Source organism: Rhinatrema bivittatum, chromosome 15, assembly GCF_901001135.1.
Source record: "Rhinatrema bivittatum chromosome 15, aRhiBiv1.1, whole genome shotgun sequence".
Taxonomy (NCBI): domain Eukaryota; kingdom Metazoa; phylum Chordata; class Amphibia; order Gymnophiona; family Rhinatrematidae; genus Rhinatrema; species Rhinatrema bivittatum.
This window is the reverse complement of record NC_042629.1, coordinates 73,738,692-73,764,407: the sequence shown is the minus strand read 5'-3', so window position 1 is coordinate 73,764,407 and position 25,716 is coordinate 73,738,692. Positions and strand designations below refer to the sequence as shown.

The window sequence follows — 25,716 nt, the reverse complement described above, 5'->3', positions numbered from 1 at the left end:
CCCCAAAAAATGCAGTGTGTGCACAGAGTGGCACCTGCCCTGAGTCTTATGGCATGAAAGAGGAACCAGCGTTCAGACAGCATTGCAAAACTTTCATTAGGGAAACTTAAACGAGGAGACACTGTGAGAATTAAAAATGGGCTTTTTGGGGGTTTTTTTGCTTGTGTGGGAGGGAGTTCCAGTTTAAAGTGGCAACAGTACCTCATGCTATGGCCTTCATAGTTTTGTTTTGGTTTTTTTACCTAGAGATGTGCATTTATTTTTGATGAATGCTTAAAATGCAATGAATGAGGCCATTTTCGTTTCCTTCTGAATGGAAGGAACCAAAAATACCTGAACATTTTTCTCATCTTTGTTTTTCATGCTAAAAAGAACAAAATGTGCCTCCCTCTAACACCCCTTCTGCCTATCTGGCTGGCCCTCCCTGGGCTTCTCAGATCCCCACTTCCATTTCAGGGGCCGGGGACCTCCCTAGTCCCCACTTACGCCATCCTCAAGCCTGGCAAGTTGGAAGGACAGGAGCAAAGCCCGCTGCTTTAAAAATAGTGCTGGAGCCCTCAAGATGCTGCCAAACTTTCTCATCACTTTAAAGTGAGTTTTGCTCCTGCCTTTCTGATTTGCCAGGGCTACCGCTGGGTATAAGGGGTCCCCAACCCCTGCAAGATTTTAAGAGCAGGAGCTCGGCTGCTCTGCAGGGCAGCAGTGGGTTAGAAGGTGCCTGGAGGTCCATTTCTTTCACTTTAACAGAAAAATGCCCCAACATTTTTATTTTCTTTTTGGTATCTTTGTGAGAGGCCATTTAGTGGACCAGCAAAGTAATTAGTCCTGCACTTGCCCAGTGTAGCATGAGTATTTCCAGAATTCCCTTTCCTCAGTCATGTCTATATTTATTTTATTGTTTTGTATTAGGGTTCCTCGTTTTGATGAATTAGAAATGGTGGGCCATACAATAATATATGGCAACCACTTATCCTAAGGAAGTGTTTTGTTGGATAATAATAAATTGACAGTTACTTAATAGCTGCTTTCAACATATGAGTGCCCTCCAAAGTGGCAGGCTGCTGGTGCCGAGGCTGGTACGCTCTAGCTCTGTTACCGGAGACCTGGCAAAGGGAAGGGTGGCTGCATGGCACGGACAGCCTCTCTGTTATACCCCCAATTTATCATCTCTTAGCGGGCTCCATGTGACACTTGCTGTTTTGGGTTTGCTGCACATGATGGGGTGGATCGTCTCGTCTCTTTAAAAAGCTTTTTAGCTATTGATTTCCTCCTTTGGTTCTGCTGCACACTTCAATTACCCGGTGACTCTGTGATTACACATGTCATCTTCTGAAGCTTAGCGGTAAGCTCTGTTTTGTCTAGCACAGTGGCATTCAGATATTTCTTTCCTGAAGCAGCGGCGCGCGCGCGTGTATGTGTGTGTGTGTGTGTCCTCCCTCACCTCACCACACCCCTTCACACTTCAAGTCACGGCTTTTGATCATCGAAGGTCTTTTGGAATCCCCCCCCAAGGCTCCTCTTACAAACCTGCCTTACTGTAGGTGGATGCCGGAAGGCAGGACAGTCCTGCTGAGCCACATGTGTGGCACCAGTGAAGGGCGGAACTGCCTTGCTAGTGAGTCTTCTGCCCAGAGCCGACTCAGGATTCCAGCTGCTCTGCCTCCTCCCTGTCTTTCTTAGTTTCACATTTGTTTTTTGGTTTTTCACGGGTCTGACACGTCTCTAACTCCTCCTCCTCCCCTCCCTAAAAGATCTATCTTTGAGGTTTCTTAAAATCAATATCAGACCGGCGCCAGGTCTTGTGGTTTCTGCTTTTGGTGAGAAGCTTTTCTTAATTTTCACACCCCAGTTGAGTATCTACTGAAAGAGGAAGTTTCCACCCTTTCCATAGCACAACCGAACCCGTGTTTTTGCATAGATAACACACAGCTGCAGAGGGAACAAAAACCATCTCCGTTTTTATTTATATATATGTTATAATTCTCACACTAGAGCTTTCCAAGTGGTTGTATTGTGCTCTAAGGAAAAAGAGATGTAAAGACAGCATGCAAACATGCTTTTACACAAGAAATGCAACAAACCTGTTGCAAGAGAGCTTTAAATTCATTGTTTTTACCTAACTACCTTGAGAAGAGATTTCTTTATAAACATCTTCCTAAGTGGCAATGCAAAGCCTTTGTCTGTTTGCATTTATCAATACACACAAAATATTCCCTGTCTGGTATTATGTTTTCAGTTTGTAGGTTCCCTCTGCAAAAAGAATAAAATCCAGAAATATATTCAAAACGAGACCCTTCAGCTCTTTTTACTCATTGATCAAGTTAGTAAAATCTTTCCGCCCATGCTTAAAAACTGTTTCCCCGGTGTTGGCCCTTACTGCTCTGTGGGCACAATCTGTGCAGTTCCTTTAACTTGTCTGGTTTCTTACATCTGCAGATAATTGGTAACCCCTGTGTGCTGTGGGTCATTGCACCTCCACTGCGCCTGTCAGAAGTTCTCAGGGCTGCAATAATAGCTACAGTACCCGTGAGCTGTGCTTCGCTGCATCCAAACAACAAAACCCTTCACTTTTGGTTCTCCTCAACTAGCTATTGAAACCCAAGCCTTAAGGAAGTGTGTTGGCACAAGGAAACTGGGGGTGTAACTCTGGTCTGGCTGGCAGTGTGGCAGGATCCCCTCCGCGCACCTTTGTCATCATAAAATAAGTGATATTTTGTATTAAGAGCTAAAGGACAAGAAGGATTATGAGATTGCTGGTTAGCTTTGTGTTCGGTGTCCTAGCCACACCAGATGTTCAGGACAGGGTGGGGGAGTGGAAGGACTCGGACAGGGGGTGTGTGGTTTTGTTTTGTTTTTTTTTTTTTTGGCATACATGCTCCCATCCTGGAAAGCAAGCTCCTTCAGTCCTGGGTGGAACTTCTTGTCTTTGTTCTGCTTTCCTTTTCAAGCACCTCCAGTGAGAAAGCTCAGGACTGTTTGACAAATACAGTACTATAAATAGCAAAGTCCACAAGTGCGTGAGTATCACTGTGAAGCATGTAAGCTCTATAAGTATCCCTAGCTGAGTCCCTGCCGAAGAAGCTGGCAGGCGAAACATGGCCATGTCGGGGGAGAACGATATGGCCAACGGACCTTTCGTTGAGCACAGTGATGACATTTTGAAATCCTATTTTGCATCCCTGTTTGTGTTATGTTCACTTAATTGGATTAACTGATGGATTTTACTAGACTCACACTTATAATTTTTGATCTTTGGTATATTTGAAAGATTTGTACCCTTATTACATGCTGAGTGTGTTGTGATTGCCGCAGGATTCACAAGTATTTGTCCTGGGTACCCATGGTCCACATTGTCGGCAATGTACTGCTTATACTTTATTTATGCTTTTTGTACGTGTTAAGCAGAACAGAAGAAGAGATTTAGTAGAGAATAAAACTAGAATATGAAAGGAAAAACTTCATTTCATAAAAGCCCACTCTGTTCACAAGAGAACCAGATGTTGGTAGCACAGGAACAAAGGATCTTGAGGGCCATAAACCAAGATATCTGCATTGAATTTAACTTTTTTTTTTTTTTTTGTTGGGATTTATTCAGAGTAAATAGATATCCAGGGGAAGATCCCCAGATGCCATCTAGTCTTCCAAGCAGGATCTCCTGCATCTAACCTTGCATCCCAGACAGATGTTTGCTGATGTGCTCATTGCCTCCCTGGGTGACTTGCTTCTGGAGCACGAGCTTGTTCATTGCGGAAGTTCCTCCTGCTTTTTCTAGCTTAACCCCTGCCTGCTGTCAGTCCAAGCAGAACCCTCAGCTGCTCTTTTTTGCAAGCCTGGTGCCTCCCTGTGCAGAATACACTCTAAAATTCTTGCTGCATGAGTAAGGGGCAGATGCCATAGCCCCTGCACAAGGCTGCCCATGCCTGCCTCCCAGTGCATGCAGCAGCTTGGACTGGGAAGGGACCCTTTGCTGTTTATCAACTCCTTCCAGCTGTGATGGCATGCATTGAGCACCTTTCTCTTCCTACCAATGAGCAGAAAGGCGCATGCAATAAATACTTCTCTTATTGGCATTTGGTTCCTTTTCTGGGTCTGGGCTGAATTTTCCAGGTGGGGACCTTGGCCAACATTAGTCTCACTCCTTTAAAAGTAAAACCCAAGAAGCTTCTCCCTCTTTAAATGCAAAGTAGGAATCTGGTTTGGTTTTGTGTGTGGTGTTTGGGTCCCAGGATGATGGTCTCTGAGCCTGTCCAGATGCAGCAGCGCGCCCTTTCAGATGATCCAGAGAGCTTGGCTCTTTGCTAAGACCGGCCACCTGTTGCTGCATTCATTTTAATCTTCTCCCCACCTCCCTTTTCCTCATTTTCCTCTCCCCCACACCCTATCCGTCCCTAGTGGATGGGGCAGGGAGCAGCAGACACATGGCAAATACCTTTCACATGCTGTCACCACTGCTGCACAGACAGCATCTCTGGAAAAAGCAAACCATTTCCAGACCCATGGGCTGATTTGTTTTTTGTTTTTAATTATTTATTTATTTGTTTTTCTCGTTTTTCTTCTGTAAAGAACAAAACCTCCTCCTTATCAGCCCTGTCCTTCATTAGGTAGAAAGAATAAACAAGAGGAACAAACTTGGCTAAGATGCAAGTAAAGGAAGCTTTTTACAGGAGCTAGAGCTGGTGCTCCTTAGGAGCTATAGCATAGATAAACAGTTGGTGTATTATAATCTCTCTGTATCTAAGAATGAGCCATGTACAGGTGATTTTAAATTGTGCTGTGGAAGATGGTACCTTGCCATAATGAACTCCTCTCTCCTGCAACCGTACTAAGTTTACCTTCTGTGTAGAGAAAACCACTTCCACTGCCTTTGGATGGGATACTGAACCCCCCAATGTGGTAATGCGTTGCTTGCCCCCTCCCTCCCCCCCCCCCAAAGCATTCAGAGTGGCACAAGGTGCCAGCTGGGCTAGCATTAGCTGGCATGCTGGTCAGATCAGGCGGGCTGTTTCCAGGCAGCTTTGCCACCTATAAAAATGTAACATACGCAAAGATAATGAAGCCGGAGTTGACATCAAAATTAGTTCTGTGTGAAGGTTGATATCAGGCTTGTGCGTGTCCAAATTATAACACATGAGCTTAGGCTGGAAGAAAAGGATACCTGGTCAGCCACAGCGCTAACTGAAGAAAAACAGTTTCAAGGTTTATAACTTAGAACCAGAAGCTTGTCTCCTCCTGCAGCCCTCGTCTCTGTTTAAAAACAAAGGCCCTCTCCCAATAACTTCAGGGCACCAGCTAGATTCTGCTCTACTTGTAGGAAATTGTGGAATGGAAGAGCTAGCTTGCCAGCAGGACTTAAATATGCTACTAGGGTGATTTATAGGCCAAGCAGAGCCCCTTACGGAAAAGACAAAGCAAGACTTGGCAGCACCCCCAGAATATGCCGCAGCTGCGGTGCAGTGAAGTCATCAACTTAACAAGCATTACAAATAAAGAAAACAAAGTCAGCAGTGTCTTTCCCGTTCCAATCAAAAGCCCCCATTTTTCATCCCTTTCTGGTCAGGCTTGTGTTATTCGGGCACTTCTAGCTTCGTTTTTCAGTTCATAAGGGAAAGGAGCCTTCCTCTGCTGTCCGGCACTTAGGCTTGGCGCAACTGCAGGAAGACTAAACTTGCTTTGTCTTTCACCATTGCATTGATTTGAAAGAGGAAGAGACTGTTTGCCTTAGTTTGTTTAATTATTGTACCTTTTTATTTCAGATTTCTTCTGAACTAGCCGCCAAAAAGTCTAAAACCGATGACTCCATTAGCCAGTCCCCTGGCTCTGCTGAGAAGGAAAAGCAGCAAAGTTGGTTACGGTCCCTGTCTAGTTCGTCCAGCAAGGTAAATATTGAATGCATGAGACATGTTGTTTCTGAATAGATTTTGATGTTTCTTTTATTCTGACCTGCTAGTTTCCTTCTACTCCTTTGAGCTTCCATTTCAACTGGAACCAGGCCTTTGTTCACAGCAATCTGTGGGTGTTCTCCCCCTGGTTTATAGATCTCCTCCCAACTCACAGCCCAGTCCATAGCCCTCAACTCGTACTGTGCATCACTGCATGATCCTGGAACCCCCCTCCTCCCAGAGGCTCTGAACTCTGCCTCGATAGCATCTCCAGTCCTGGCTAGCCCAGTGAGTGGAAGGCCGGACCTGGGGATCAAGCCATGTTCCCTTTCTTGAAGGTCAATAAAAGATGAATCCAAAAATGATGATGTGCCCGAATGTTCTAGTACACTGAAGAAGGGGGACCTGTGTGGTCTTAAAACGTCATGGATATAGTCATCTTTTTAGGAAAAGGAAGTGCAGCTTGCAACATTTTTCAAGACTGGCATAGCCACTAGAAGGCTGAACTTGAAAGTCAACATTGAGTTTCGCCACGTTCCTGCTCTCTTCTGGTGCAGTTAGTGATGAGGCAAAAAAAAGTTTCTCTGTGCCCCTGTCCCTGTCCCTACCGTCCCCACAAAAAAAACAAGCAAAACAAATCTAAGATGAATCAGCTACAGAAAGGTTATTTAGCTCATTGCAGACCTTGTTCGGTTCCTTTGCAAACAGCAACTGGATGGTAAGTTAAATCTAATTTAGCTTGTATTTTCCAGGGAAAATTGCTAAAGAGGGAGCCAAGGAGGCAAACCAGATAGGCACTAAGAAGCATAAGGCAGAACCTTTGGATATAACAGCAAATAACTCTTTGCCTGTGTAGGATGTGCTATTAACCTGTTTTTCATTCTTCCTCTTGATCCTCCTACAGAGCATTGGCTGTGTGCATCCACGCCAACGTCTCTCTGCTTTCCGGCCCTGGTCCCCCGCCATTTCAACAAGTGAAAAAGAGCTCTCGTTGCACCTTCCCACTCTAATTCGTGACAGGTAATGGCGACTTTCAAGAAAATCACAGCTAGACACCTTCATATTGCTCTTTTCATATAGACAGCGAGACCTTTCCCTACAGACAGCGAGTTTTCTGGGGTGAATTTTCAGTGAGCATGTGGCTGGTACTCTACTTTTTAGCCATCGTCAATTCAAGACATTTTTAAATACAAAGTACCTGCATCTATTGTGTTTGAATATTGGCTTATGTGGCTAATAGTATATGTAAACACTTCAAGATAAATTTTCAAAGAGTTGCGCGCTTAAAAATAGCGAATAGCACATATTCTTGTAAATGCTATTTTATAAGCTTCCAACATATACATGCAAGTAATGGAGCACAAAAAAGGGCGGGTAAGATCTTTCCGAGGCAGGGCCACCGTTTAAGCATATAAGTTGCTATTTTATAACCTGCCAAAGTGACACACGTACATATGTTACCTGCGTAAGTGAGAATAAACTTCTTTATAGGCAAATACTGGCTGGGTGAGGGGTCAGGATAATCTGAGAGTTGTTCGGGCTGAAGAGCTAGAAGGGTCTTGATGACCTGACTGGGCAAACTGGTGTAATAATTGTAAAACTGGCAATTTCCTTCACACGTGCATGTTTCAGACTTTGATGACTTCACACGTGTAAAAGCAGACAAGTGCAAGTTAAATCTCCACGTGTAAACGATTAAAAATAAGAACACAAATACTCATGTTTAGGAGATTTGTGTCACTTGTCCAGACAAATTTTAACTTCTCAAGGTAAGTGGTGGCTTTGCAGCCATTTAGCTCGATAAGTCTCAAAAACCTCTACTTACCCAGCCAAGTAATATAGTCGGATAAGTGTTAAAACACTTTTTCTGGCTATGTTGAAAATCATGCCATGTATCTTTTAGAAACGTGAACATTTTGTTGGGTAGATTGAAATGTATTTTATATTGTGTGTGCACACGATATAAAATGCATGAGCAGAAGTGCTTCTGTGGGCGAGCCCATGTTGGAAAGTTATCCTTCCTGTGAGGTAAAGTACATGTGTTCACTACCTGTGTACATAAAGCTTACCTCAGCCACACCTCCAGAACACCTCGGTTTTATGTGGTTAAAAGTATGCTACTTTCAGTAGTCGGAAAGGACCAATTTTAGGTGGGTTAACCCTTATTTTACACACCAAGCCTTTGAAAATGGACTCCTGTGATCCACATTTTGTAAAATGTAATAATAATGGGTGGTTGCATTGAATTGGTGATATTTGCAAACACACGTATCTTGCAGGGGCCAATTATCTCTCTACCCAACATTCTAATGAAAGAAATAGCCTAACGGAGAATAGCAAAAGGAGATGAAGGAATTAAACAGCAGCAGCATGAATAGTTTTTGCTAGTAGCAGATTAGCTGCTACTCTGCTGTCATTATCACCAAGACCAGACCTGGGCTTGTTTTTAAACTTCCTATTGCTCATTGTAGAGGTTGTTCAGTTTATCAGTATTGCTATGCTTACTTATCTCTTAAAGCTGGGGTCTTGTTGACAAATTATTTTTCCTGTAGATATATAAAAAAAAAACTGGAAGACCCAGGTTAGTGAACCCAGCCCTTGGTACTTAAATCTCCAATATTCATCCTGGGCCATACAGGGTGCCATTTTGAGAACCAGTTTTGCTCTCTACATTTCTGTTTTAATTATAACTTTTTTTTTTTTTAGCTCTTAACATTTACATTGCCTTTGCATTCCGTCTTGTATCCATTGTATAAAAAAATCATTTGCCTTTGAAGAATCAGGCCAGGACACTGTGAATTCACACGTGGCTCCCAGGCTTTGTGGTTGAGTACCAGTGGTCTGTGTCTGCCATACTTCTTCCAAGTCCTGGCATCGTTCCATAGGCATTAGTCGTGCCAGTAGGAAGGCAGTAGACCTCCCCTTATTTTATACAGCAGCAAATTGATTAATTGTCATCCCCTTCGGCCAATGACCATCATGACCACATTTGAATAGTCCAACGTAATTCTCTTGTTGCTACTCTCATGCCATGCTTCACTTATTTTATTTTTCACTTTCCTCAGGGAGGTTCCATCATTGCTTTGTACGGACACGCCCATCTTACAGATCCCTCAGCACCCCATCAGTCATTCCAACCTGGCCGCGTACGTCTTTCTTTTTTTTTTTTGTTTGCATGATTAGCTAATGTGGGTGCCTTCCAGGCAGAGGAAGGATTATATTAAAATATTTGAGTGTCATTTGCATGCAACCGATAATTGGACATGTTTTCCCAAGAGAAGTTTTTGGAGTAAATTATTTTGATCTTTTTGTTTTTGGAAGTATAAAACTTTTAAAATAGAGTTAATTGACACCTCCACCCTTGTATAGGTAGATTCATTATAGCCACATGCAAGAATTAGGGAAGAAGAGAGAAATCCAGTGGGGAGCAGGCCAATAGCAAATGGACAAAAATAGATGTAACATTTGTAGACAAGTTTTATAAACTGAGATTTTTGCTGCTGTTTGGAGGTCCAAATTACCATTTAGTGTAAAAATATATTGAGCCTCTTAATATTTACACGTTCCTTTGAGTTCATCAATTTACTGTTTTTAGTATAATTTGTATTTCCTTTTTTGAATATGAAGTCATACATACTGATGCACGGGTGAGGAGGTTGTAATACCAACAGCAAATAAAGGAACCAGCAGCAAAACTTGGAAATTGCTTGTGACTTGGAATCTTTTTAACAGCTAAAGGATCATTGAGCTAAATATTTTCTTCTGTTTTTATTTTTTTCATGAACAGTTTTTACAATTACAAAAGCTTTGAGAATTCTGTGGCCCCCAACGTGGCTTTAGCACCTCCTCCCACACAGCAGAAAGTTATCAGCAGTTCCCCCTGTGCCACCGTCCTGCCACGCAGCAGCGAGACCATAGGCAGCCCCAATTCCTCACGCAAAAGAAGACTGACTGCAGAAAATCCAGTGGCACACGAGCCTCGGGGCACAGTCGTCAGCACCATGGAGGAAGACAAAGAATCAGAGGCTGAGATTGAAGTTGAAAGCAGAGAAGAATGTAAGTGTGAGTTGACTTTGTAAAATATATATATTTAGGTAAATTAGTTTAAACTGAGGGAATGTTGGAGAAATGCACAGGAAGCCGGACAAGCTTCAGGGAAAGTGAGGGCCAAAAGTGTGAAAAACCTGCAGATTAGTCCAATTGCATTTCATCTTTTATGTTTCAAGGTTTAATTTCTTGAAACCTCTGAAAGGGGGGGAAAAAAGCCACAGAAAAAAAAATATATACACAAAGAGATCAGTACTCAAAGGGGTTGGTGCTCGAGCTTTCAAATTTCAGGGCTGCCAAATGGGTAACTCATTCCCCAGTTGAAATACAGTGGGATAGTTTTCAGAGGCAGAAGTTAAACTTAGCCAGGTAAGTTGGCCTGCAAAATACAGGTCTAACTGTTAGCTGAGCATATTCAGTGGAAGACAAATCTGGCTAACTCCAGTTCAATATATCTGCTAAAGTTAACTGAGTAAGTTTACTCTGATATCCTTATGCTGTTTGTACCACTGAATCTTTACCTTAAAATGTTCACCAAAAAGAGCTAAGGGTTTTCTGTCCCTTAAGGACTAAATTCAAGAATTGGGCAAAATGTCGTTTTTCAGATTTTCCTACATTTTATAAAGCTTTCGCTTAAGCGTTCATGCCTTGCTAGTTTCCTTTTCATGTGAAACTAAATGCAATGTCCTTGCTTGTTTTCGTTAGTCACTTCCTCCTTGTCTTCACTGTCTTCGCCATCCTTCACCTCCACGAGCTCTGCAAAAGATCTAAGCTCGCCCAGTGTGCCGGCCCCAGCCATGACTGGTGTGTCCTTCGAGGCGCCAGTCCATCCCGAGTCGCACGGCAGCGGGCTGGAGGCAGAACTCGAGCATCTAAGGCAGGTGCTGGACAGTGGCCTGGATTCAAAGGATGCGAAAGAGAAGTTCCTGCACGAAGTGGTCAAAATGCGAGTAAAGCAGGAAGAGAAACTGAATGCAGCCTTGCAAGCCAAAAGGAGCCTGCAGCAGGTAATAATGGAAAATGCATTACCTGCAATTATTAGAAGGGCAACTCTTTTAGACAAAAAGAATACAGGGATCTGATTTATAAGCCATGCATGCTTATGACAGCTGCTTCTAAGGTGCCCCTTTAACCTGTCTTTAACTTTGACTAGATATTTTGGGAAGCAGTAGCAGCATATTCCTGGAGCAGCATGCAAGACTTGTCTTAGTCACTGATTCTTAATGGCAGTGAGCTACAAACCAGGGTTCGAGTCCTGCTGTCGCTCCTTGTGACCTTGGGCAAGTCACTTTACCCTCCGTTGGCTCAGGCACAAAATTAGATTGTGAGCCCTCTGGCGATAGGGAAATACCTACAGTACCTGAATGTAATCTGCTTTGAAGTATATAAAAATCTAAATAAATAAAAATAAAAAAATTGCTCTAATAGGAGCAGTGCCCAGTACAAAAAAACCTAAGGGACACCCCCCCCCCCCCCCAAGAATATTTCAAATGTGATTACACTGCTCTGCTACCTATAGTGAGAATCACTAGTTCACAACGGTGTACAGGATAAATGATGGCTACTTCCTTCCCAGTGATGGGGGGGGAATTCTAATACAAGGCAAAGTGAAAGTCCCCACAGAGCTGATCTGAACAATGGTTTGGCTGGGAAAATGATCTTATTTTAGGTGTTATTTAACAAAAGCAATGACCTCGCTGTGGGGCTTCGTTTCAGAAAGAGAGGATGTGCTGCTTCTGGTGGAGCATTATTTATTTATTTATTTGTTTTATACTTCAAATTCTCCATCTGATAGGGCCAGAAGTACTAATGTGCGAATTTCAAAAGGCCCGCGCGCGTAAAATTCGGGGGTTACACGCATGGCCAGGCTCTGTACATGCCACTTGCATTTTTGAAATGGCCTGGCCACGTGCGTAACCTCTGATATGCACACAAGTGCCAGGCCGGGGGGGACGTGGGCTGGGACAGCGCATTAGATGCTGTCCCAGGGAAGCGCGCAGAGTTTACTTCTGCTCCCAAGGAGCAGTAAGTATTAAAGCAAAAAAACTGGGGATAGGTAGGGTAGGTTTAGGGGTCAGGAGGAAGAGGGAGGGTTAGGGAACTGGGGAAAAGGTCGATTGCGTCTCTGCGCGTAATTGAAAAATCCGCCCCCCCTTGCGAAGTATTTTTTCTTGAGCAATCTCTTAAAATTAGGTGCATGCTTATGCTTGGGAGGTGTATTTTAAAACAAATGCACGCAAGTGCATGCACAATTTAACAATTTAAAATTGCAGCATATCTCCGCTCGCACGCCAATATGCGCATGTATGGGTGATGTGTGCTCGTTTTAAAATTAGCCTGTTAGTGTGGTAGAATATCAAGTAGAAACTGAGAATACGACAAGTATATAAAGATCGCAAGGCCCATCTAATCTGTCCATCTTCCCTTCCTGTTGCAATACCACAGAACTTGTTTGATCTTGCTTTTTGACCACTAAAGGACTCCTATGTTTGACCAATCTTCTTGAATAAACTCTTTCTATCTCTACCACCTCTCTTGGTGCGTTTACTACCAAGTTACTCCTGAGTTTGGCCCCTTCTAATTTTACATCACATATGTTGTTTTCTTATTTATTTCACATGTGAATTTTGGTGATTGTACTAGGAATTAGACTTGACTCCAAACTTTCTAATGCAGGACCAAGTGTTGACTGCAGTTTGGTCTTGCTTTTTTCATCTTGGATTCCTCCACCAAATACATTTATATATTTATTTATTTAATTTATTTGAGTGTTTTGTATACCGTCATCCCATGTGAGAATCACTAGTTCACAACAGTGTACAGGTTTGACACTCACAGACGATGAGTTACGGAGGAAGGCATACCCATCGGAGAAAATCAAGAAAACACTCTAAAACTAGGGGATTTCTTTAAAGATAGACACATGCAGAGTGGACATTGCCAGATTAAGGGGAGGGTTGAGAGTAATGAGGTAAAGGACAAGTCATATTTGATCATCGCAGTCTAGGAGAGTTGAGTGTGCCAGATTATAGGGAAGAATGAGAATAAAGGGGTAAAGTTCAGGACATATTTTGGTTATCAAAGTCATGGTGAATTGGATGTACCAGACAAAAGTAGGCACAATCGAATAGCCAAGTTTTCAGGTCTTTCTTAAACTTCTTAATGTCTGTTGTTGCACGAAGATTCTCTGGCATGGAGTTCCAGAGCTTTGGGCCAGCAATTGATATCGCTCTGCCTCTAGTTTGAGTTAGAGGAGAATCTCTTATGGTTGGGATTTCAAGAAGACCTTTATTCTTAGTTCATGTGGGAATATGTGGATTAAATGATATTCATATCAGGTCGTTGCTCGTACCATGTTGCCAAAAATTATTGTTAGGACTTTGTATAATATTCTTGATTGAACAAGGAGCCAGTGCAATGCTATTAGAGTTGGAGTGATGTGGTCGAACTTTCTTTGCTCCAGTCAGTAGTCTGGCTGCGGCATTTTGCAGTAGTTGTAGTGATTTTAAGTGGCTAGCCAGAAGTCCTAGAAGTAGGGAAATACAATATTCCAGGTTTGAAAATATTAGAGCTTGCAATACCATTCTGAAATCTACAGTGCTTAGTAGAGGTTTCAATTGGCTCAGGATTCGCAGTTTGTAGAAACCAGATTTGATCAGTTTGCTAATTCATAATTAAATTTTCATCGATCTGGACTCCTAGATCTCTTACTTGAGTTGGAGGGATTAATTGGTGATTTCCAAGATCAGTACTTGGTGGGATAGATTTCAGTGGATTTTGGCTTAACCGAATTATTTTGGGTTTTTTTCGGGTTCAAGAGTTTCAGTTGTGCAAGTTTTTCTTTTATTGTGTTCATATATTCAGAGATGAGTGAAGCTGTTTTCCCAAATGAATTTGATAGAGGGATATAGAATTGCAGATCATCTGCATATAGAAAGAAGTTTAATCCAAGGTCTGTTAGTAGTTTGCACAAAGGTAGCATGTAAATATTAAATAGGGTGCTGAAAGCGCTGAACCCTGCGGAACACCTGTAGTGCATTGGAGTGAGTCAGATATGCGACTGTGTAGTTTTACCTGGAAAGATCTATCTGCCAGGAATGAGGTGGACCAACTTAGTACATGTCCTTCAACCCGGTCAATTGAGTCAAAGGCTGCAGTTAAATCGATTAGCACTAGGCAGTATGATTCATTAGAGTCAAAGCCTCGTATTATAGGGTCCATTATGGATTGTAGAAGAGTTTCTATTGAGCGATTCTTCCGGAATCCAAATTGGTTAGGATATGGGGTCTTTTTCTCTTCGAGATGTGACTCTAATTGGGAAAGAACAGTTTTTCGAGAACTTTCACAAGGAAGGTTAGGTTAGAGATTGGTCAGTAGTTATCCCAGTCTTCTGAACTTCCTGCTTTATTCTTCAAAATTGATTTTATAATTGCCTATTTTGGACTAATGGCATGTATCTTTCTGTGAGGGCAAGGCTGACAAGTGTTGTGATTGTTGGAGTTATTGTTTGGTTTACTTGTTTCAACGAGGAGGCTGGTATCAGGTCAAGGGGGTGAGTAGCTGGTTTTAGTTTTGATATGATTTTGCTTATTTCCAGTTTCGAGACTGTGTCAAAGGATGATCATTCATTTTTGGATAAGAAAGAACTTAAAACTTTAGTCTATGCTAAGCTGCTTTGACTACTGTAACACACTCTATCCAGGATATACACTTTTAAGCGGATTAAATTTATGTAATACACTACTGCTAAACTCCTTTTTGGGGAGATAAAGATGAATCATACAACACCCTTCTTGATGGAGCTACAGTGGTTAGTGGTGGCCCTGAGAGTTATGTTTAAAATTATAACCCTTGTGTTTAAATCCATTTAGAAACACAAAACATGACAGCAGAAAAAAGACCATATGGCACAACTAGTCTGCCCATCCGTCCAATTAATTTAGCAATATAATGCCCATCACCTCCATAGAGATCTCCTGTATTTTTCCAATGCTTTCTTGAAGTCAGATACTGTTTTGTCTCCATCACCTCCACTGGGAGGCTGTTCCACACATCCTCTGCCCATCCGTCCAATTAATTCAGTATTTATTTATTTATTTATTTATTTATTAAAAGTATTTATATTCTGCCTATAAAACAAAATTTTGCTAAACAGATTACAATATATTAGCAAAAATACAGAATATAAAAACAAACAGCTGAAAGTAAGAAATATGTATAAATAAATATAATATAATATAAGCTATAATTCTCATCACTTCCTTAAAGATCTGTATTTATCCCATGCTTTCTTGAATTCAGAAACTTTTTTTTGTCTCCACCACCTGCATTGGGAGGCCGTTTCACACATCCACCACTCTCTCTGTAAAGAAATATTTCCTTAGATAACTCCTGAGTCTACCCCCTTTCACCCTCATCTCATGACACCCTTGTTCTAGAGCCTCCTTTTGTTGAAAAAAAGCTCACCTCCTGTGCATGGAAACCGTTGAAATATTTGAATGTCTCTATCATGTTTCCCCTATCTCTCCTTTCCTCTCAGGTAATCATGTTTAGATCCTTGTCTATCCTCATATGCTTTAGAACGAAGACCACTGACCATTTTAGTAGCCTCCCTCTGGACAGACTCCATCCTATTTATATTCTTTTGAAGGTGCAGGCTCCAGAATTGAACACAGTATTCCAAGTAAGGTCTCACCGGGGACATCTACGGGGCAATATTGCCTCTTTTTCTGCTGACCATTCCTCTCCCTATACAGCCAAGCATTTTTATGGCTTTTACCTTTACTTTATCCACCTATTTGGCCACTTTAAGATCATCAGATACAGTCACCCCCAGATTCTGCTCTTCCTTTGTGCGTAGAAGAATATCACCTCCAATACTGTACGATAACGGCCTCTTTTTCCTCTTCCCTTTATTTACTTTCCTACGTAAAAGATTAGTTGCCCTTATGATATCTCCTTTTAGTCTTTCCCACTGCCCTTCTACTTTCCCTAGATTCTCCTATCCAGCTAACGACTCCTTGAGGTACTGCCCCATTTTGAGAAAGTTACTTTTCCTGAAGTCTAGGACCCTTGCCTTAGAATGAACCTTCATCTCTTGCATCCTAATATTGAACCATACCATCCGGTGGGCACTGGATCCCAGATGAGCATCTACTACAAAATCAGAAATCCTGTCCCCATTGGTAAACACCAGATCCAGTATCGCCCCTTCCCATGTGGGTTCCATCACCAGTTGACGGAATCTTCCTATTTATAGAAGGTACTGCAGCTGGGATGTATCAATCAACCTATAGAGAAAGGTGTCTGCAATATTTTATTGCTCTTTTGGTGTTCTGTGTGCCCTCTTGAGCTTTATGGTAGTCCACCACCCACTGTAATTAGATTGAAGTCGATTGTCAAATGTTGTTTAGCTACTTGGCACCATTTTTATGGAATTCACTTCCCCTGTACCTAAGAAAATAACTATCAAAAATGTTATAAAGAGCTTAAAACTTGGCTCTTTTGTACAGGTTTTTGGAGGTGCATAGGATTACTAAATATTTTTGATCCTGTTCTATTTTAGAAGTTAAGCTTGCCATGTGTTGGAACAGGGTGTAATGTGATGATATTCTGGTCAACATTACTGTGAACATGTTTTATTCTTATGCATTGTTGTGCAAGCCTTGTATATGTTGATATATTTTACTTTGACTTAGCTTTTAGTTTGTATTTATAGTTGCATTTTGGATTTGTTAATGTTTGTTTAATTTTTTTTATAACTTGTGTTTTATATTTGTTTTTTTTCTGAAAGCTATTTGTTTTATGTTGAATGATGTATTTTTATTTTGTATTTAATTATTTTAAATGTTTTGTAATTTTTATTTGACAAATTGTATATGGTGGGTAATCAATGACGTACATAAACATTGAATGCATCACCAGGTAAGAAGATAGAGGGGCGCATAGTGTTCCTTTTGAGAGAATTTTATCGACATGGTTGTGGCATGCATGAAGACCAAAGAAGGCCATAATAACTTAAGCTCTTTCCTTTGCCATAGGAGCTGGAGTTCTTGCGTGTGGCCAAGAAGGAGAAGCTAAGGGAGGCAACCGAAGCCAAGCGCAACCTAAGGAAGGAGATTGAGCGCCTCCGAGCCGAAAACGAAAAGAAGATGAAAGATGCAAATGAGTCACGGATACGGCTAAAGCGGGAGTTGGAGCAAGCCAGGCAAATCCGAGTTTGTGACAAGGGCTGTGAAGCTGGCAGGGTGCGGGCCAAGTATTCTGCTCAGGTGAGTTTCCTTTTATTGCCACCAATCAAAGGCGCTCACGTCTCCTGATTTTCATAGCTGTAGTCAATAATAATCGCTTGCACATACAATTGCTAAGTCCAGGCCCCAGTGTGCAATACTGTTTTAAGGCTGCAGTGAATTCAGGTTGAGTTGACTCCGTTAAAGTCATGCATTCAACAATGGAGGTTGTACAGGGCCCCTGGCCTATGGTTTTACAACGCTAATGATTAGATTATGCTTCTAGATCTTGGTTTTGAAGGTGCAAGATGCTTAATTATGGCAGAAATTCCCAATAATTTCAGTAAGGAGCAAAATAGTGCAGTTGCCTTGTTAGTCCATGCAGATATATAGACATAAAGGTATACAAAGAAGTTGTAGGAGGCCATAGCTTGTGACGAGACATTTTCCCCTTAATCTGATGGACTAGAACACTGAAACGCAAGTCACAAATATATTAAAGTAATCCAGTAAGAAGGAATTACCGGCCACCTCTTTTTTTTGACCTGTTAAGAAATGGGAAATTATAAGTGTAACGTGTGGAACTTAAGTCATGGGGAATACTCCATGTCTCTACCAATTCCCCAATTCTAGGTAGGTTCCCATACCCTGCAATTTTGTGCGAATGTTAAATCAGATGCTTGCAACAGTGCTGCTTCAAAAGCTAAGGTCAGGAACTGCTTAAAACATAGTTTCTTTTAAATTCAGCAAAGGGAAGGGGAGTGGTCTGATTTACAGAGATCTGAGACATAGCACTCCAGGAGACAACAGGCAGGAAATGATGCAGACTTCCTCCCTTGCTTCATGGGATGTCGGTCTGATAAGAGGCCAGCCAGACTAAACATAGCCACAATGAGACTGGGCTATGGGTGTTGCCTACTGTTGGTTTCCACTTCAGCAAAGCCAAATGGCAGGCAGTGTTGATCTGATATGAGGTTCAGACTTTACAAGTCTCTCTCTTTTTAAAAAACTTTTCTTTGGCCGTGCCTCAGGGCAAGCTGTCACAGAGTGGTTGAGCAGTTCAAATTATTTTCTAAATGTTCCCTGAAGTACATTCCTGCAGATTTTACATGAAGCTTGTAATGATGCTAATCTTCCTTTTGCCATTCTGCCCTTTCTTGTTCACAGTGTGTGTATTGTTGTGCTTGTGAACCATCTTCTGAGCCTCCCAGTGCCACGCTAGGGAGAGGACAGTATGGAAAAAGAACTCTTGCCCCTCCGCTCAACAGGGGTGGGGTTACACTGAAGGCGTGCCTTTACCATTTCGCCCACACTTTTCATAGAGTGGCTTTGAACATCTAAGAGTAAATTGTCAAGACCCCGTTGGACTCTGCCTGTGCACAGGAACAGTTATGTGGCTAGACTGACTCACTCCAAGTTATTTATTTATTTATAGACATTTGATATTCTGCCTTTTTCCATGAGTGGCCTCAAGGCAGACTACAAAACAAGTTTTAGCTAAGCATTACAATGCATTGGTCAAAGATCAGTTGTAGTTGAATCGAATTTACAATGGATAGCATTAAGAGGCCAGAGCTTATAACTTAGTCCTTTCTTGATGGTTCAGGTAGATGGGTCAAAAGTGTGTCTGCCCAGGGGACTCTAAGGGAAGGTGTGGCCAAAAGCCGTGCCTTCAGCTTTTTTTTACTGAAAATGAGGTAACATGGCTTGAGTCGTAGGGGTAGCGTTATCTTGCTCCAGTTTTTGGGACACAACTACTGAAGGCACGAAGTCTCGCACAGGATAGTCTAACTGAAGCTAGAGGTGAGGAGCAGAGAATATTTATTTGGGAGGATTGGAGTGCTCTAGTGGGAGTGTAGGAGAAAAGTTTAGAGAGATATTCTGGGGCTTTATTCATGTACTTGTAGAGGAAACAGTGGGTTTTAAATTGTATTCTGCTTTTGACTGGGAGTCAGTGCAGCTGGTGTTTTGGTGTTATGGGGTCAGTTGCTTTGGCCTCTACCAAGATTATAGCGGCCGTATCCTGTAGAAGCTGAAGGTGCTTCAGACTGTATTGTAAGATGTTGTTAAATAAAGAATTGCAATAGTTGGATTTGGCTGGAGGTTAACGCATGCATCATAGTAGGAAGATTGTGTTTATCAAGGTAGTTGTACAATGGTCAAAACTGGCACAGATGCATAAAGGAAGTTCTTACCACCTTAGAGAAATGAGTTTCCATCATGAGGTTCTGATGAAGTTGAACCCCTAAGCTTTGCACTAACATCTTAGGTTGCAAGGGGGGGACTTGCCAGAGAAGGTAAAGATTGAAGGGGATGACTTGATGACTGAGCCAGAGGAGTTCCGATTTGGTGGGGTTTCATTTGAGTTAGTGGTTGCTAAGCCATTGGGCTACTTCCATAAGACAATCATTGAGATTTAGTTTGATCCCATTTTTATGCAGAGTTGGATGTTCAGTTGCCTGAAAGTGTAGGTGTATTTTTGACTGCGTTAAAAAGATGTTTTTGTGTGCAGGTGGGATGAGCAGAGTTTTAGCTGTATAACAAGCAACTGGGTTTGTGTGAATGGAAAACGGCATGTGTACTTATGAAATGAGGAGCCCTATCGAAAATGTCCCCCTCCTGTAGTAGTATTTTGCTGGCTTATTCAAGGTCATGCCCCCAAATGTGGCTGCCTTATGTGCCCCTAAACTGCTAGGATTCAGTTTGGACAAGTGCTGTGTGCTAGTTTTATATTGACATTAATAGGGGCCCCATGCACTTACAACAGGTGCAGTGAATCCACAGAGAAGCTGCAATCCTGTGGGTTCCTGAAGTAATGGGAAATAAAGCGACTTACCTACAGTCAGCCTGGCAAAAGCAGGAATTGGACTCAGTGCAGGGCTACTTGCCACCTGACTTCCAGCCTTGATCTGGTTTACAGTGGATCCACAATGAATATTCATCAGGTTCATTTCCATTATTTGGTTTATTTTTTTTTTTTCAGTAAAGAAGTTTTCAGTGCATTGTGAACATCTCCATTTATGTTTCAATATCTACATAATCTTCTTTTGGTCTTTCAGATTGAGGATCTCCAAGCTAAGCTTCAGCAGGCTGAGACGGACAGAGAACATCTCTGTGCCGACCTTATCCAAGAGCGAGAGGCCTGTAAACACTTAGAGAAGGTCATCAAAGAACTCCAGGACCAGCTGTGGCCTAAATCAAGCAATCAGTCCAGCAGTGAACACACAATGAAAAACTGCGAAAATTAAGCAAATCCTTTTGACATCATCTCCACCTAGACAGTTTCCATGTCTGCACAATAAGGGAGAATGTGTAGTCTGTGCGTGAATGTGCCTGGGTGACTGCAGGAGAGCATGGATTAGAGATACATAAGGAAACATGGAGAGAAAATGTTACTCTTTACAACAGAAGCACTGACATTATGCCCGTTTTTTCAATTCACATAGCACAAGCATTTGACTGTGCCTATAACACACCAACTGTTTGTAAAACAAAGATCATTTTGGATCCACAACCAATAAGCAAGCAAACACATTTTTTTTCTACTTGATCGGCGTCAGACAAGTGGCAAAATCAAAGTTGCAGGACAGCAGGCGTGCAGCCCATGATATTTTGACTCTTGTGCCTGCTGGGACATTTTGGAATATAACTTTTGTAATAAGCTATTTAAAATTTTAAAACAGAGACATTATAAAGACTTGGTATTATAAACAATAAAACAACTTTTTTTTTTGTTTTCTTTTTTTTTTTTTTATATATAACAAACCTGAAAACCTTGATGCCCCGGACTTGTTACAGGCTTTTGGGATCTCCTTAGCAGAACCCTATTTGGTATGCCATATATATATTTTTTTGGTCATGTTCTGTCCCATGGAACGCACTAGGAAGCCATTGCTGCAGTTATCCTTGGATGTGGTCATGTGAGAATGTTTTGGAGTGGGGTTTTTTGTTTTTTTTTTTTTGGTTATGCTGTTTTGTTTTTTGCTTTCCAATTGTGTGCTAAAATGAGGAGAGAGCACGGGAGGTGCTGGGCCACCACCATGGCTGCCTGTAAGTGAGAGAAGCTATGTAGCTACTTTCTCGACCGCGCTGGTGTTCCAGAATCACCCTGTACCTTCATTCCACTATCTGCGGGGTCAAGCGCCGTGGTCAGAGCACGTGTCACCTGAGAGCACTTCAACAACAAAAAATAAAAACAGAACAAGAAAGAGAGAAGCAGCAAACAAACTAATGAATGGAGGCAGCCGAGAGAAGGAATGTCAAGTGAGTTGAAAGATGGAAAGAGAAGACATCTGTCCTGAATTCTTTAACTTGGCCTTCTGGAAAAAATGGTTATTTTTTTATTCTTTTTTTTTTTTTTCCCTCCAAACACAGTATTTAACTGCCCATCAATCCCTGCCTGTCTCAGCTTCCTGTGGGGGTGGGGAAGGGGGAGATGCTTGTTTGAAAGAACTAAAACTACTTTAATTTTGGGATAGAAGCTGCAGCACTGGAAAAACAAAGCAGCGTTATGATCTTTGTTTCATTTGGTTAACTGTTGTTGTTCTAGACTTTGCACTTTGTGAAAACCTTTTTCTCTGCAGTTTTGCTTTCTTCCCCAGCCCCACTCTTCCCCTCCTTCCACCCCAGTTGTCGGACCGATGCAGCAGTTTAAAAAAAAAAAAAAAAAAAAAAAAAAAAGGTATTAGTGGATATCCGCGTGCTTAATAAATGTGGTTACAAAGTCAATCTGGTGCTTCTTCAACAAGGGAAACTTTATAGACACATACAAGTACTAATAAATGGACAATTCTGTACTTAGTCCTGCTTCAAAGCTATTTTTCTAGTTTTGATATTTTGTTCATTTTTGACCCTTAAAACCACCTGTCTTTTCCACGGAACATATGAACTATATATGTACACAAAAATAATTGTTTTGTTCAGATTCATAAGAACTTATTCCAAACAAGCCATTTCCTTATTGACATTTAGGTAAACCTGCTAAAGTTCTTTCTAAGCTTAGAAACCATCTTGCAGCAGAGAGCCAGTGGGCTACTGCTCTTAAAATTACAATATTTATTTCCAGAGAGCGCAGGAAAATGTGGTAAGTACGTACCTAAGTGCTCCTGGGTGGAGCAGCAAGAATTCATCAGGAGGGACACAACAGAATCCTTTCACAATAAGGTAACATAAAACACCTCATGAGCACACAACAATTTCTTTTTGTTCAGGTACAGCCCTTTGTAGGATTGTGGGAAATCCAGTTCAAACCACCCTGACTCCTTCTGACAAAGTAATGCAAAAGGAGCAGCGATTACAAATTATACAGTTTACTTTTCCCCACTGTGAGGGAATAACAATTTTTTTTGTTTTGTTTTTGCTTCTTTGTATTTTTTTCCTGCAGTTATTTAAAAAGAAATTCATATGCATGAAAGTTTAAATCTCTGCCATATATATAGATATATATTCATTAATGGGCATTATTACTGTTATTATAAAGGTTTTTTTCTAATTGTTACACAATATACATAAAGCTTGTTTCCACCTTATTTCAGGGGATGTGTTTTACATTCATTAATTCAATGAAAACTAAAATGAGAGTATATTTTTTTTTCTCCCAGGAGGATTTTTGGAAAGCTTAGTACTTGTCTTGCTGTTATGGTATTGCCAGTTCAGAAATATTACACAGAGAACATAATGATGCCTTTTCAATTTTAGTCTGGTCTGGAAAACTGCTGCAGAGAATGAAAATTCCTGTTCCTGGTTTATTCGAGAAGGTATGACTACTGCAGATGCAATGCACATGGTATGGCTTAGGCAAGATCCCCTATCCTTAAAACCTGGTGCTTCTCAGTGCAAGACAGGTTCCCTGATTAAGCTAGGGGCTTGCTCCATGAGATCTCCAGCCCATCAGCTGCAACTCTCAGTAAGAAATAGCATTGCCTGAAACTGAGTGGAGCCACACTTGTAGCAGTAACAGGTTTTCTTAAATAGCCTATTGAATGTTTCCATGCGACCCCATCGACTTCCCCCATCAAACTGTGTCATACGTTTCACATATTTCTAACAGACTACGCTTTAGGCTTGTCTCTAAAATACAACACTAAAGTAAAAGCCATCAAATGCATGGGATATAGAGCAAAATGATCACATGCACACACAAGCACATTTGGCAGGACGTACTACCCTTCACTATGCTTTTCCTTGACTCTTGCTAATCATGATTTCCGGGGCTATTTTGCTGCCATTTCCCTATGCCATGTAACTTTCAAGGTTATTTACATAAGACAATGCAGTTGGGGCAGCAAGCTTTGGCTGCCAGGAAATCTACCCTCCCTCTGGTGTGCTGTAACCAGAGCCTGCACTGGAATCCAAGCAGATGGCACATTGCCTCAGATACACAAGATTATTTTATGCTATGTAGGTTTCCTCTAGGACTGAAAAGGTAGGATTTTGGTATCTGTTTGAATGGGGCCACCACTAGATGGTCACAAATCGGGATCCCCACCATGAACACTCATGAGATGCACTCATGCTTATCTGGCCTGGAAACCAGGTTTTGAGTTGCTTCTCTTAGCAATTAGAAAACTAGAATCGGAGACCACTCCCTCCTGCAATGCCACACTCATGTCCTTCCAGCAGCCCCTAGGGGAGTTCTGTGTGTAACGTTTGTGCTGGCAGCAAGACAATTCTTAGCACCCAACAGAAATAAGAGGGAAGCTTTACTTTGGTGGCTTTGTTTCCTTGAAGGGGAGAAGAGGTATTAAGCTCTTGACTCTCCCTCTTCTTACAGATATATTACATAAAAGATTGTGTATCCAGTTTTAATTCAATACTCTGCTTCTGTACTGGAAAAAAAAAAGAACTTTTATAAAAGGGAAAAACAACCCAGCAATAATATTCATATCTTTAGAGCAGCTATTTAGTACACATGCCATTCTGCTTCTCACACAGAATTAGCCAATGTACAAAAAGCAAAGTCAATTCAATATGTAAATACTTTTTTTCATTTTACACTTGTATCATACGTGTATATGGAGTTTACTTTTTCAGAGCGTTTCTTACCTGGTAGTTGTCTTGTTTCAATGGGTTGTGTTTTTATCTAAGAAAAATCTTTGCAATCTGTTAGGAAAAAAACAAACAAACATGATTTTCCAAGTTATCAATGTGGGTTTGCTCCCGCTCACCCTGCCTCACTTACAGCTTTGGTTTTCCTTATCGTTTCCATTGTAAAGTTATTTTGTTATTGACAAAAAGCAACGTTTCTTTATTATTTTCCTTCAAGAGTCTTCATGTGAGGTGAGGGCGGACTGGGACAGTTTTTAATTTTTAGTCAAAGGATTTCACAGAAAAGAAAGAACAGGACAATTTTTTCAGTCAAGGAAAAGACAAATTTATAATATAAGCCAATACCATTTCAACACAGTTTTTATTCTTTTCTCCTATGCTGCTGCTAAAATAACAAACAATATTATGACTTACTCTAGTATTCTAGAACTATTTTTATGTAATTAATGTATGCTTTCTTGTTTATAAATGCCTGATTGAAAAGAAAAAAAAAGGCTTGGCATATTTATCTATTTCGCTGTGTACCTTGTTAGTTCATTGGTAATTCCCCCCACCCCTGACACAGATAATATTATAAAATAAAGGTCTTTATGAGATTATGTATGAAAATAGCCATGCTTATATACCACAGTGACTGTACAGTGTATAGACGCATTACTTAAAATAAAATTGTTTGTCCAGAAAACCATACTTCCTGTTTGATAGTCATTTTTATTACCTTTCTCTGTCTCTTCAAGCAAATGGCTATAGATCAAATATTCCCATATATCCAACCATTGATGCAATTCTGGAATGTTCCAGAACCAATATATAATAACCCATCAACCATAAGCTCCCAAAGGCCCCTATTCTGGAACATTTGAGAACTGTATCAGTGGTTGACTATGGATGTAAAAGAGTGTATAGGACCACTTTATAAGACTAGTAACGGGTATTTAGTCTGATCCACCATATGACCTGGCCCAGAAAGGAATTCTGGTTCCAAGGCATTTCTGTAAGCCATGGAATAAGAGAACAGAACTAGGAGGGAACATGGGGAGGCCCTGGGGGCACTATGATAAGACTCTTTTGCTGTAACTTTTGATTTAGAGCTGCTGAGGTAAGCTGACCATTCTACCTGTTTTCTGTTATGCTGTAAATAATAAAGCTGACTCTGGGGAGAAAAGGCCAGAGTCCAGCCTATTTTGTCTGCTGGCACTCTTATGAAGCCAAAGACTGCTTACATGTTATCACAATGAGGATATTCAGTCTAGATTAGTTTTTTCTTTGTTGTTTTTTAATAATAAAAAAAAAAAAATCGGGAGCTGGCATGGCAAGGTGTATTACCTTCCTGGGCCCTCAGGTCACCCAAACTGAATGGGGGAGGGAGTGGTAGTAATTACATTTTACCCTTGCCCTATTGCAGAAGGCTTTTGTGAATATCATCAGTAAAAAAAAACATTCTGCTCTTCCATTCCTCCAGTTCTAGTGTGCAGTCATGCTTGGGTTTTGTACCAAAAAGTGAAGAAAATCAG

At 41.2% G+C, this 25,716-nt stretch overlaps 1 protein-coding gene across 2 annotated transcripts in view; it reads left to right on the top strand.

Annotated features, from left to right (window-relative positions):
• Positions 1 to 24,890, top strand: part of SKI (SKI proto-oncogene) — a 131,046-nt gene extending 106,156 nt beyond the window's left edge. Inside the window, exons 2-8 of one of the 2 annotated variants that reach the window (XM_029577883.1) lie at positions 5,754 to 5,876; positions 6,784 to 6,899; positions 8,945 to 9,025; positions 9,667 to 9,941; positions 10,632 to 10,933; positions 16,967 to 17,197; positions 20,215 to 24,890. In XM_029577883.1, coding sequence (XP_029433743.1) covers positions 5,754 to 5,876; positions 6,784 to 6,899; positions 8,945 to 9,025; positions 9,667 to 9,941; positions 10,632 to 10,933; positions 16,967 to 17,197; positions 20,215 to 20,403 — 1,317 coding nt within the window. In that variant the 3' untranslated portion in view covers positions 20,404 to 24,890. The remainder of the gene's footprint in view (positions 1 to 5,753; positions 5,877 to 6,783; positions 6,900 to 8,944; positions 9,026 to 9,666; positions 9,942 to 10,631; positions 10,934 to 16,966; positions 17,198 to 20,214) is intronic. The other variant, XM_029577884.1, reaches the window with a different exon arrangement.
• Positions 24,891 to 25,716: the final 826 nt, after the last annotated feature.